Source organism: Narcine bancroftii, chromosome 5, assembly GCF_036971445.1.
Source record: "Narcine bancroftii isolate sNarBan1 chromosome 5, sNarBan1.hap1, whole genome shotgun sequence".
Classification (NCBI taxonomy): Eukaryota; Metazoa; Chordata; class Chondrichthyes; order Torpediniformes; family Narcinidae; genus Narcine; species Narcine bancroftii.
In genome coordinates, this window is record NC_091473.1 from 215,535,632 (window position 1) to 215,548,412 (window position 12,781).

The following is a 12,781-nucleotide window of genomic DNA, read 5'->3' on the forward strand; positions in this document are numbered from 1 at the left end:
CTCGGGACCCACTCACTTCACATCTAAGCTCTGTGGATTAGACACCCCTCCCTCGAAAGTGTCCATCAGAAGTCAGGCGCTCAGCCTGACACTGGGGGCAATTCTTGTCATCAGCCCCCTCCCCCCCCCACAAGGGGCAGGATCACACCGAGAGGATGTGGGGTGGGGGGATTTACCGGGCTTCACCAGGACTGGAATGTCGTTGCTTTGAGAAGGAATTGGAGATTATAGGGTTGTTCACCTCGGAAAAGAGGCCTTGGGGAGACACATGGTGGGGGGATAAAATAATGGCAAAGCAGCCCATGCATGCATGTAGCGAGCCCTAGATAACATCCAGGCACGGGCTGATCAGAGACGGGCGACAGTCACACCACACATGTGCTAGGCACTGACCATCTCCAGCAAGACAGAGTCTGATCCTTTCCCCCTGACATCACCCAGTCCCCACCATCCACATCCTGGGGCCACCACTGACAGACACTAGAATGGACTAGTCACAACTGCACTACATCCAGAGGAACAGGCCAGAGGCTGGGGGTCTTGTGGGGTGTCCCCTCATCTCCAAGGCCTGGGGTCCTGTGGGGAGTGAATCACCTCCTCACCCTACCATGGCCTTTCCCCACCCATGAGTTTCAGTTGGGGAGGAATACTCTCCACCTGCCTGGGTGAGTGCATCCCCAACAACATTCAAGAACCCCAGCCAGGTCAAAGTGGCCGCTCAATTGGCTCACATTGCCTCCCTCCCTTCCACAAAATACACTCTACCCCCACCACCAGAACACGGTAGCCCTTTTTAAACCGAACCCCACATTACAGCCTGCTCAAGTTTAAAAAGAAAAGGCAAATTTACCTTTTATGGTGACAACCTACGATGCAGATCTCTCTCCCTTTATGCAAGGACTGAGTTTGGAGCTGAGGGAAGCAGGGTGAGTGGTGCAGTTGCACCCACCCATCACTGTGACATCAAATATACATGCTGAAAAGGGAAAGCGGCCCCAAATGGCGACCGAAGAGCAGGTAAGAGCACTAGTGGAGATCTGTGCAAGCAGTCTTAGGACTAAGGAAGATCTACTGCACAACTTAATAGTCCCCATTAACCATATGGGCTTTTAGAAATTCGTGCTCCGGGGCCCTCTTTGGAGTTGCATTCAGCGGCATTCCTTTTACAGAGGAGGTAGAGCGACACCCCACACCCCAAGGCGGATGGAAGGTGAAGTGAGTTCAACCAATCAGTCCTCCTTTGGACCTTTTCTGGAGGTAAATAAAGTGATTTAAAGATGGAGATTCTCTGTCTTTACATTTGTTCCCCCCCCCCCCACTGTAAAAGGGGTTATCATCCACAAAATGCACTGCAGTCACTCACCCAGACAATTCCAACAGACTCCTCAAACCCAGTCTTCACCACTGCCAGATTTCAGTCCAGTACACACAATCCTGACTGGGAAATATCTTGCTGGTCCTTCGACACCAGGTCTGAATCAATGAGCTCTCTCCCCCACGGCACTCCGGAGCACCTTCACCAGAAGGACTGCAGTAGGTCAAGAGGGCACCCCACCCCCATCTTCTCAAGTGCATTGGGGGATGTGCATTAAATATTGTTCTTAACAGTGATGCCTAGATGCTGCAAAATAAATAAACCAAACAAAAAAGAAAATGATACATAGAACATTATAGCACAGAAACAGGCCCTTCTAGTTCTGCGCCAAACCATTTATTTTGCCTTGTCCCACTGACCTGCATCCAGTCCATCGCCCTCTATACCTTTCCCATCCATGCACCCGACCAAATTCCTCTTAAATGTTAAAACTGAGCCCGCGTTCACCACTTCAGCTGGAAGCTTGTTCCACACTCACACCACTCTGTGTGAAGAAGTTTCCCTTCGCTCTTAACCCATGTCCTCTGGTTTGTATCTCACCTACCCTCAGTGGAAAAAGCCTATCTACATTTACTCTGTCTGTCCCCTTCATAATTTTAACTACCTCCATCAAATCTACCCTCATTCTTCTATGCTCCAGAGAATAAAGTCCTAACCTGTTTAATCTTTCCCTGTAACTCAGTTCCTGAAGTCTGGGCAACATCCTAGTAAATCATCTCTGCCCTCTTTCTATCTTATTGCTCTCATTCCAGTAGTTAGGTGACGAAAACTGCACACAATACTTCCAAAGCTGGCCTCACCAATGTCTTATACAACTTTGTCATAACATCCCAACTCCTGCACTCAGTCCTTTGATTTATGAAGGCCAATGTGCCAAAAGCTCTCTTTATAACCCTATCCACCTGTGATGCCACTTTCAGGGAATTATGCATCTGTATTCCCAGGTCCTGCTGTTCTACTGTATTCCTCAGTGCACTACCATTTAACGGTATGTCCTTTCTTGGTTTGTCCTTCCAAAATGCAGTACCACACAGATGCCTAACATTTGATTCTAAGGTCGAGAATCTGAAATTATATAGTTTTTCGTTTGAATGAAATCCTGATGAAAGATGTCCTGGCTCTGAAAAAGGGCGGGTTAAGGGCATTTGGAGCAATGGAGGCCTGTACTTCCCACAATGCCGCCCGGTGGCGCAAGTCCCCTATCATCTGAATGGGCCTTGCGTTCACTGTTGATGCACGCAGCCATTTGCAGGTTTTTCTCCCCCCACTCTGGGCCGGGACCATTTTGCAAGGGTGGGCACTGCGTGGAAAATAAAAGCTGAGAGGAGAGAGGGAGGCGGCGCAGGAGCAGCCATGGCAGCGTGAACAGTGCCCGCCCGCGGACTGAAGGCGTCGCGCGGGGGGTGGTAAGTCTCACACTGACCCCGCCCGCCCGCCACCAACACCGCTCCACGCGCAACGTCCGCATTGCAGGGGCACCAGCTGCACGCCTGCACTGCACGGCACAGCACGCGCATCCTACCCTGCCTTTCCCCACCCGACCCGCGCGCGCTGCAATACCCTCTCCCAGCCGCGCGGACGCCCCCCCCCCCCCAAACACGGACGCGAGCCTCGTCTGTTCCTCCCGCGTCACGCGCCGAGGCTCCTCCCTTTCACCCGCTCTCCTTCAACCGTTTCCGTCAAGCGCGCGCTCCCTCTCCCCTCAGGCGCTAACTCGCCCCGACAGGCTCTCCCTCCGCCTCGGGCGCCCTCTCACCCTTGGGCACTCCCTCTTCCCCTTGAGACCACCCTTATCCCCTATCTGCTCCACTATCTCTCTTTTTCCTTCTCTCCTCGCCTCTCCCCCTATCCTCCCCTCTCACTCCCCCTCCCTCCCTCCCCTCTCTCTCCCTCACCCTCTCTTTGTCCACCCCCACTACTCGCATCTGGCATTGGAGGTACTGCCACTAATGCCCTGTTGTCGTCCCCCCCTCTCCAGGCAGCAGATGACTGCACTGGTCCTGATGTCAGGACCCTGCTGAAGATCAAGCAGGTGGACACAGGTGTTGCAGAGACAGAGTGACAAACTCTAGCAGAGAGAAGGAGCTTCCCAACCCCTCTCACTGGAGTGGGAACAGCCTCACAAAGGCAGGTATATTGAAGCCTCTTTCACTCCCCCCTCCCCACCAAACTACTCCCCAACTTCTCCCTCCCCCTCCCCCTCCTCAACTAAATTATCATCTTAATAGTATTAATACGATCTATTTAAGATAAAGCCGATGGAGACCATTTAGAAAGGGATTGTTTCACATAATCTATCAAAGGAAAAAATTTAATTTTAACCCCAAGATCAATAAAATTATCTTTAACCACTCTGAAAGTTGTATAATTATAAACAGGTACATGCATGTTTATTGGGAATAATTCACCCTTAAAAAGATTAAATTTATGTCCGGAGAAACTACCAAATTGGGAAATCAAAGACAATATTGGAGGAATAGATTTCTCAGGATCTGAAATTATACTAAAAGATTATTTGCATATAAAGATACTTCATGAATTTCATCTCCTCTATTAATTCCCCTAATGTCACTGGAATCCCGAAATACTTTTGCTTGGGAGTTCCAAAGATAAATTAAGTAGTAAAGGCTAAGAGGACAACCCTGTCTAGTTCCTCAAAATAACCTAACAGGTGAAGATATTTCATTATTTGTAATTACAGCAGCGATTGGAGCTTGTTCCACACTCACACCACTCTGTGTGAAGAAGTTTCCCTTCAACTTTCCCCCCTTGAATGGCGGAGCAGGCTCGAAGGGTCGAATGACCTACTCCTGCTCCTATCTTCTATGTTTCTATTGATAAATCAAGTTAATCCAAGTGATAAAACCAGGGCCAAAATTAAATCTTTTCAAAACTTCAAACAGATATTTCCATTCAACTCTATCAAAAGCCTTTTCTGCATCTCACAACACTACACATTCTAGATTTTTAAGTGAGGGGAATAAATTATATTCATTAATCTAAGGATATTAAAGTGTGAATATTGATTCTTTATAAATTCTGTTTGGTCTATAGAGATAATCTGAGGAAGAATATTTTCCAATGTTTTAGCTAAAATCTTGGAAAGAATTTTAGAATCAACAATCAGAAAGAACCTTTTCCTTTTTAGGAATTAAAGAAATTGATACTTCATAAAATGTCAGAGGCAAGGTTCTAAAAAGACTAAAATCAGCAAAACATTTTTTTAAAAACTCAGCAGTATAACCATCCTGACCTGGCACTTTCCCAGACTGAAGGGAAGAAATTGCTTTAAAAATTTCCATCTCTGAAATTGGAACTTCAATAAAAGTTGATAATTAGGAGAAATTTTTTAGGGATATTCAACCTTTGCAGGAATCCATCTATAGAGACAGAATCGTCAGGTAAATCAGATTTATATAAATTAGAATTCCTGAAATGTCTTATTAATTTGATCTTGATCAAACACAGAGTTATTGTCTTTTTTACAAATTTTAGTAATATTTCTTTTGGTCATAGCTGATTTTAACTGACTAGCTAACAATTTTCCTGATTTATCCCCATGTAAGTAATATTTTTAAGTTTAAAAGTTGGCTTTCAATAGGATATGTTCATGTTGCGTTTGAAGTTCTACCTTTAAAGATCGGCATTAGGCATCCTTGAACATACTCTATACATTTCTTTAATCCTATTCTTCAGTAGTAATAATTCCTCCTTTGTACATTTTTCTTGACCCAGCTGAATAGGAAATTATTTGTCCCTGAAGATGTGCCTTAAACCAGTGGTTCTCAAACTTTTTCTTTCCACTCAGATAACAATTTATGTATTCCCTATTCCATCTGTGCTTTGTGATTAGTAAGGGATTGCTTAAGGTGATATGTGGGTGGAAAGAAAAAGTTTGAAAATCACTATTTTAATCGTAACTCATTGACTCATAATGTGCACTGTTGTACAAGTCCAAAGGAAATGGGCCAATGACAATGTTTCTCAAGCAAAATATTTCAGTAACAATTGGGTCTAGAGCAATGATTCTCACCCTTCCCTTTCCACTCAGATACTAATCACAGAGCACCAATGGCATAGGGATTACTTAAAGTGGTAAGAAAAATGGTTGAGAACCACTGCCTTAAACGTATCCCAGACTGTTAAACTTGGCATTTCCTCAATTAAATTCGTTAAGAAAAAAATAAAAGATTTGCACCTTAATAAAGTGTATAAATTCTTCATCATGAAGTAAAGTCTAATTAAACCACCACTGCTGGGCTCTGCAAGTGACATCAAAGAGTGTAAAAGAGAGTTTCAAAGGCAGATGATCAGAAACAGCAATTGCACCATAGGTAAAATCCATCACCAAGGGAACTGATCGATTATCAACAAAAAAAAATCAATCCTGGAATATAAAACAAAAGAAAACTTTATCATTAGGATGTATAAAATGGCGTATATCAATAAGTCCACCATCTAACCAAGAAAAATTGATAAAGGTAGCAGATTTATTAGGCAGCATCAGATTTGAAGAATACCTGTCAACTGACTTCAGAAAGGAAAGCCAGATCACTGGGGGAATCAGAGGTGGAGAGGGTAAACAAATTTAGGTTCTTGGCAAAACCGAGATCTGGATATGTTTATCAATGCATCAAAAAATTTCAACCTGAACATCACGTGGAGGTGAGCGGAAGGTTAGAGCTAGTGGAGTTGTTCTAGTGAACCGGTGCGGACTTGAAAGGCCGACATGGCCTGTTTCTGCTCCGTAAATGGTTATGGGTTAATGGGTTACGGGAGCAGTTCACGTCTCCACCCATAAGCACCATGTATTCCTTCAAACTTGGCAGGGAAGCAAACATCCACCTAAAAAATTCAGGATCATCAACATTTGGAGCATACATATTAATCAGTGCGACAGTACACCCATAACTATTAAAAATCTACCAGTAGCATCTGGGATTGTATTAAAATGTACAAAGGGAACATTAGAGCCAATAAAAATTGATACATCTCTAATTTTAGACTGAGATGAAGAGTGAAATTGCAAACCCTTCCAAAAACTTTAAAAAAACAAAGCTCATCTTCTTTATGAATGTGAGTCTCTTGTGCAAAAATAATATCAGCATGGAAGATGTTAAACATTTTAAAAACCTTTTTACATTCAACTGGGTGATTCCAGCCATTAATATTAAAAGAAACCAAATTATTAGCCTTTACATCCATATTTTAAATGATTTTAATAGCTGTAAAATAACATTTAATGCACACGCACAGACCACATTTAAAAGGAGATAGCAAACGGTGGCTTAGACCAGAACATTGAAACAATGCAAATAGCAACATCTTCTCAAGGCTGCCCAGTGAAACTAAATCTTTAAATGGCCCCACCCCCCAACAAGCCCTGAAAAAATACTCTTGGAGAAGGCCAGCGTGCTACCCTCAATCCACGCTTCCAACTGGCAGGACCCCTATATTAAAACTCATCTTTGTTCCCGCAGCAGTAAGACAAAACAGGCTGTCTAAAAAACAAGATGATGAAAAAAATACATTTTGAATTCATCAAATAAAGTTGAGTAAAATAAACCATAATCGAACAAATGGATAAAAATCAAAACTAAAAATTTAATCAAAGTTTACTGCATTTAAATCAGGTTCAATAAAAAAATAAACTAAACAAAGAAACAAAAGAAAACTAACTGCAAAGTTAGAAAAAAACAAAACCTGTTAAATCATTTTTTTTTAATTTTCATTAATTTGACTAAATCTATATTTTTTTTAAAAAAGGAAGAAAAGAAAAATTACATCTTCAAGCAGCTCAAATCAAACAGTTACCATATTTCAGCATGAGATTTCTTCAGCTGCATTAACCACACAGCCAGGTTAAAGTGTTTGTGTTGATTGCGAAGTAATTCCTTGCAGAAATTTCCATGCATCATCAGAAGAAACAAACCACTTAGGGGAATTATCCTTCGGAAAGATCTTCAGACGTGCTGGATAGCAAAGACAGGGTCGATATTGCTTACTCTAAAGCTCAGACATTGAGCTCTCTCGGCAGGAACCTCTTGAGAGTAATCTTCCACAAAACGAATTTTCCCACGCTTGCCAGCTTCCCGAATAGTAGCTTCTTTGGTTTGAAAGTAATGAAACAAAGAATCACTGGACGAGGCCTAGCTTCACCAGGTTTCCTTATTAAAACTCGGTGCGCTCGATTCCGGAGCGGGGGTTTCTTCAAAACACTCTGGAACATCTCAGCCAACATATTAGTAAAGAATGTAATCAAATCCTCAGTTTGTGTCTTCAGGAAATCCAAAAATACGCCCGTTCTGTCTTTGACTTCTGCTTTCCAAGTCGATAGGCTTTTGTTTATATTTTTCCATCGCAGCTGTCACTTCGATTAATTTCTTCTCAACATGGTTCAGCCTGACATCGAGAACTCCGACTCCTGTTTCCAGATCGGCTAATCTTCCATCAAAGCGTTCAAAGTCCCCCTTAAGAACGTAGCCTGGATAATGGCTTCAAACGCTGATGAGGGTTCCTTAGGATCTTCATCTTTCTTCCCGTTTTTACCTTCCACAAAAGGGTTTCCATTTCTAGTCGTCATCCTCTCAGAGATCGTAACCCATAAAACAAAAACTCATTTTTGCTCAAGTTAGAAGTAAAATGGTTATTTATAAGTGCAAAAAATTTTAAAAGATCGGAGCGGTGCCTTCAGCAACCAACCCCATGCTGTGCCAGTAGGAGACTCGTCCCTCTCTCGTTCTCCTGTTGCCCATACTCTCTCTTGTTGGCCCGCACCACCCCCCCCCCCCCCCCCCAATCTGATGGTGTCTGCCACCCTGGCTTCTGTCCCTCAGAGTCTGACAGCGTTTCTCTCTCTCTCCTGGTGCAGGGGTTTGGAGCTCGGTGCAGGTGTGTCTGTGGAACGAACGGGATGGAGCAGGAGGACCCAACGCGGGATTTTGAGGAGCCGCCAGGTGTGGCTGTCGGCGTGGGGGAGGGACAGCCGAACGTGGTTTCCGGCGCGGTGCCCCCTCCCTGCCACTGTGCCGTCTGTGCCAGGGGCTTCACCTGTCGCTCACACCTGGAGCGCCACCTGCGCGTCCACACGGGCGAGCGACCCTTCGAATGCGCCGTGTGCGGCAACTGCTTCAACCGCGCCAGCAACCTACGCCGCCACCAGCGGTACCGGGGTCAGCGACCGCTGGAGTGCAGCACCTGCCCACGCCGCTTCTGCGTGACCGGCGACCTGCTGCGGCACCAACGGGCGCACGCTGGCGAGCGCCCCTTCCAGTGTGCCGCCTGCGGCAAGCGCTTCTGCCGGCTGGCCGTTCTGGAGGTGCACCGGCGATACCACTCCGGCGAGCGCCCCTACCCCTGCTCCTACTGCTCCAAACGCTTCCACACTGCCAGCGAGCTCAACCGCCACGCCCGCACCCACTCCGGCGAGCGCCCCTACCCCTGCCCCGACTGTGCCAAGCGCTTCTACACCGCCGGAAAACTGGGTGTTCACCGGCAAATCCACACCGGCGAGCGCCCCTACCCCTGCCCCGCCTGCACCAAGCGCTTCTACACCGCTGGCAAGCTGCGGCGCCACCAGCGCACCCACGAGCCCGCCGCGGCCAGCCCACTCATCTGTGGCATATGCGGCAAGACCTTTGCCCGCACCAGTCACCTCGCCAATCACCAACGTTCGCACCGGTGAGAACGAGCCCTGCTACCCGTACCGCCACTGGAGAGGGAAAGCCCCACCCACCTGAGAGCGAACTTCTGCAGATTAGAGGTGTTTCCCCTCCCCCAACTCCAGAGAGAGGGGGAGACGCCCAAAGCTACCCACCACCTGCCAGTGCTGTTTTCTGTTTGTATCCCTCCCGCAAAAGTGAAGAGATGCCTGCCTCCCACTCCCACCCTGCCCCCATACTCACTAGGGAACATCGTACATGACTTCTGCAATAAAGTGTGTGAATGTCAGAACTGCAGCGTCCTTGAGTCTCTGCTCCTTCACCAGGGTCCCCCTCCTACCCCTCCCCACCAAAGTTCTACCTTCCATGTCCCCATCACTCTCCCATCTTCCCATCGCCTGATCTGTCATCCCCCCATCGCCCTGCCTTCCATTCCCCCATCGCCTGATCTGTCATCACCCCATGGCCCTGCCTCCCATTCCCCCCCATGGCCCTGCCTCCCATTCCCCCCCCCCATGGCCCTGCCTCCCATTTCCCCCCATGGCCCTGCCTCCCATTCCCCCCCATGGCCCTGCCTCCCATTCCCCCCCATGGCCCTGCCTCCCATTCCCCCTTGGCCCTACCTCTCATTCCCCCATCAACCTGCCTCCCATACTCCCATCACCTATAAATCCCCCTTCCCACTCCCAACACTCTCCCCAGATCCCACCATTCCCACTCCCCCAGGATCCCCCCCTTCTAACACTCCTACATCCCATATTTCCCATGTAGTCCACCCCTTGCTATCTCCCACCAACCCCAATGCCTCCAGATCTCACCCCATCCCACGTGCCCACCCCATCCCTTCTCACTCCCCTCTGACCCCACCCTTTTCCTACTCCCCACAGTCCACTCAGACCCCACCCCTTCTCACATCCCCAGACTCCACCAGACGCATACTCACAATCCCACCTCCCTCCACCCTCATACTCCCTCCCCCTCCCCAACACTCCTCCCAGACACCACCCCTTCCCACTCTCCCTACCACCCATACTCACCTCAGACTCCACCTCTTCACCACCTCCACCTTACTCTACCAAACTCACACCACTCTTTCCACCCCTCACACTCATTCTGGATCCCACTTATCCCCTCCCCACTGCCACACTCCCCTCACAACCCCCATACCCCACCACTTCCCACTCAATTCTACTCCCCTCCAACCCACAGTCCCCCTCCAACCCACAGTCCCCCTCCAACCCACACTCCCCCTCCAACTCACACTCCCCCTCCAACCCATCCTCTTCCCACTCCTCCCACATTCTCCCCAGACCTATCACTTCCCACTTACCTCCACTGAACCACTCTTCTTCCCTCTGGACTTGCAAAGGCGTCACAGTTGGTGTAGCAGTTAGTGTAATGCTATTTCGGTGCCAGCAACCCAGGTTCAAATCTCCTTTGTACATTCTCCTTCACCAGGGTCCCGCTCCTATCCTCCCCCACCAAAGTTCTACCTTCCATGCCCCCATCACTGTGTCTGAATGAGAATCCTTCAAGTGCTCCAGCTTCTTCCTAATTTTCAAAATGTACAAGGTTGTAGGATTTTGATATAGTTGGGTGGCATGAGTTTAAATATCCAGAATTGGCTTCTATTGTGCTGTAAATAAAATTTTAAATTTATCAGCATGATGGAACTTCTGTGTGAACCTAGCACATTGGAGGCAATGCAGTGGTACAGACCAACACTGTCTGCTGAGAGATTCTGGAGAATCAGTGTTCCCCAAGGAACTGCCTTCAGATCAGCCTGGGGGAGGCTCCCTTTACACCGTCCTGTCCCACACTCCCAAGGCTCAGATTAGACCCAGGATTAAGCTCCCCCTCTACTCAGGGCGTGAGGTGTTGAGGATGTAGTTCCTGCCCAAGTCCACCTTCCACCAACTGAATGTGGAGGCTAGGTTGCTGGTGGATGAATCACAAGTGAGGACCACACTCCCCCTGAGCAACTGCTCTCCCCATTGCACAAAGAGATGAGGGAACCTCTGGAGCACACACCCAAGATTACGCTGCCTCTGATGCCCTCCCCATATTCTCTCTCTCTCCCCACCCCATCCATTGTCACTCTCCCAGCCTATCCCTTCCTATCTTCCCAATAACCCATTATTTCACTCACTCCCACATCCATCTGTTCAATCCTCCAACCCTCCTCTTGCTCTCCTCACCCAGTCCCTCAATTGCTACCCCTCCCCCTCTGATACTTCCCACCTTCTGCTATTCCCTCACTCTTTCCCTGTTCTCCCTAAACCCCCTTTCTCTCCTCTCCAACCATCTCTCCATCTCTCTCCCACATTCCTCCTCCTCCATCCCTCCTTTCCTGTACTTTCCCCTTAATCCTCTCTCCCTTCATTCTCTCCTCTTCCTCACTGACCTTTCTTCTATCCCTCCCTCTGCCTCTCACATTCACACTCAACTCCTTTTATATCCCTCTGACTCATTCCCTCTCTTTGTCTCCATCCTCAGTCTACTGTCTCATAAGAACAGCAGAAGCTGGAGCAGGAGGTCATCCAACCCATTGAAATTCCTCTGGCCCTTCAAGCTTCTTTTTTAAAAATATTTTTATTGATTTTATACACAAAAAAATCCAAACCAGTACATAGTTCATATGGATGCAAACATATTACTTCGCATCTGTAATAATATAACTAAAGTAAATATACAAAGACAAAAAAATTAATCAAAACCCGATCCCCCTAACAAAGTTGCATGAAAGAAAAACAATAAACTTCACTGTTAAAAGTGAAATGAAAAAAGACAACAAAACTCAGATTCTAAATTATATCTAAAGGTTGTGATAATAATTCAAACATGGTCCCCACAACACTTGGAATCTTAAGCTAAAATTATTAATTGAATATCGAATCTTTTCTAAATTTAAACAAAACACCATATCTTTCAGGCATTGAGCTTGAGTAGGCAGGATGGTATCCTTCCACCTGAGTAGCTGAAAGAGAAGTAAAAGACAAGATGCAACATTTATTTGGAGTCAACAAAACATCTTCTCCTGTTGTATCAAAAAGAGTTACCAAAGAATTCAGTTCTAACTTTATATCAAAGATTAAAGATAAAGTTTGGAAAACCTCCTTGCAGTACTTTTCAAGGCTGGGACAGGACCAAAACATATGAGGCCTCATCTCTCTTGTATTTATCACAACACAAATTAAGCTCTGGATAGAAGCAAGATCATTTGGCTTTGGAAATATGGGCCCTATGTCCAACTTTAAGTTGTAATAAACAGTGCTGGTCACATAACAATGTAGTATTGACTAACCTAAAAATTGAATCCCAGATCTCTTTCAATATAGACAAATTTAAATCCTGTTCCCAAGCAATTTTAATTTTAAATATCAGGGCATACCTTAGGTCAGCCATTTCATTATAAATGAAGGATATTAAATTTTTGTGCGAAGTTTGTAAACTAAAAAACATATCCATGACGTTCACATGTGATGCCCTCGGAAAATCAGGTATTCGAAATTGAAGAAAATGCCTGATCTGCAAATATCTAAAAAAAATGAGTTTTTGGTAAATTGTACTTCTCAGAGAGTGTTGAAATGATGCAAAACTATTATCAAAAAAAATCTCTGAAACGTTCAGTACCCTTTCTGTGTCAAATTTGTAATGCAGAATCTTACAAAGCTGGTTGGAAAAGGTGATTGAACAAAATCGGATCTGAAAGAAAAAGAATGAAATCCAAAATGCTTCTTGATCT

At 46.2% G+C, this 12,781-nt stretch overlaps 1 protein-coding gene across 3 annotated transcripts; it reads left to right on the forward strand.

The window, feature by feature from the left end:
* Positions 1 to 2,666: 2,666 nt before the first annotated feature.
* Positions 2,667 to 9,328, forward strand: LOC138764820 (oocyte zinc finger protein XlCOF6.1-like). 3 transcript variants are annotated; one of them, XM_069941140.1, is made up of 3 exons: positions 2,667 to 2,781; positions 3,354 to 3,506; positions 8,247 to 9,328. In XM_069941140.1, the coding sequence occupies exon 3, from the start codon at positions 8,289 to 8,291 to the stop codon at positions 9,057 to 9,059; it is 771 nt and encodes a 256-aa protein (XP_069797241.1). In that variant the 5' UTR covers positions 2,667 to 2,781; positions 3,354 to 3,506; positions 8,247 to 8,288; the 3' UTR covers positions 9,060 to 9,328. The 3 variants fall into 3 exon arrangements, with proteins under 3 accessions (XP_069797241.1, XP_069797239.1, XP_069797240.1); XM_069941138.1 differs by lacking the exon at positions 2,667 to 2,781 and having other exon boundaries at positions 3,026 to 3,506; XM_069941139.1 differs by lacking the exon at positions 2,667 to 2,781 and having other exon boundaries at positions 3,026 to 3,502.
* Positions 9,329 to 12,781: the final 3,453 nt, after the last annotated feature.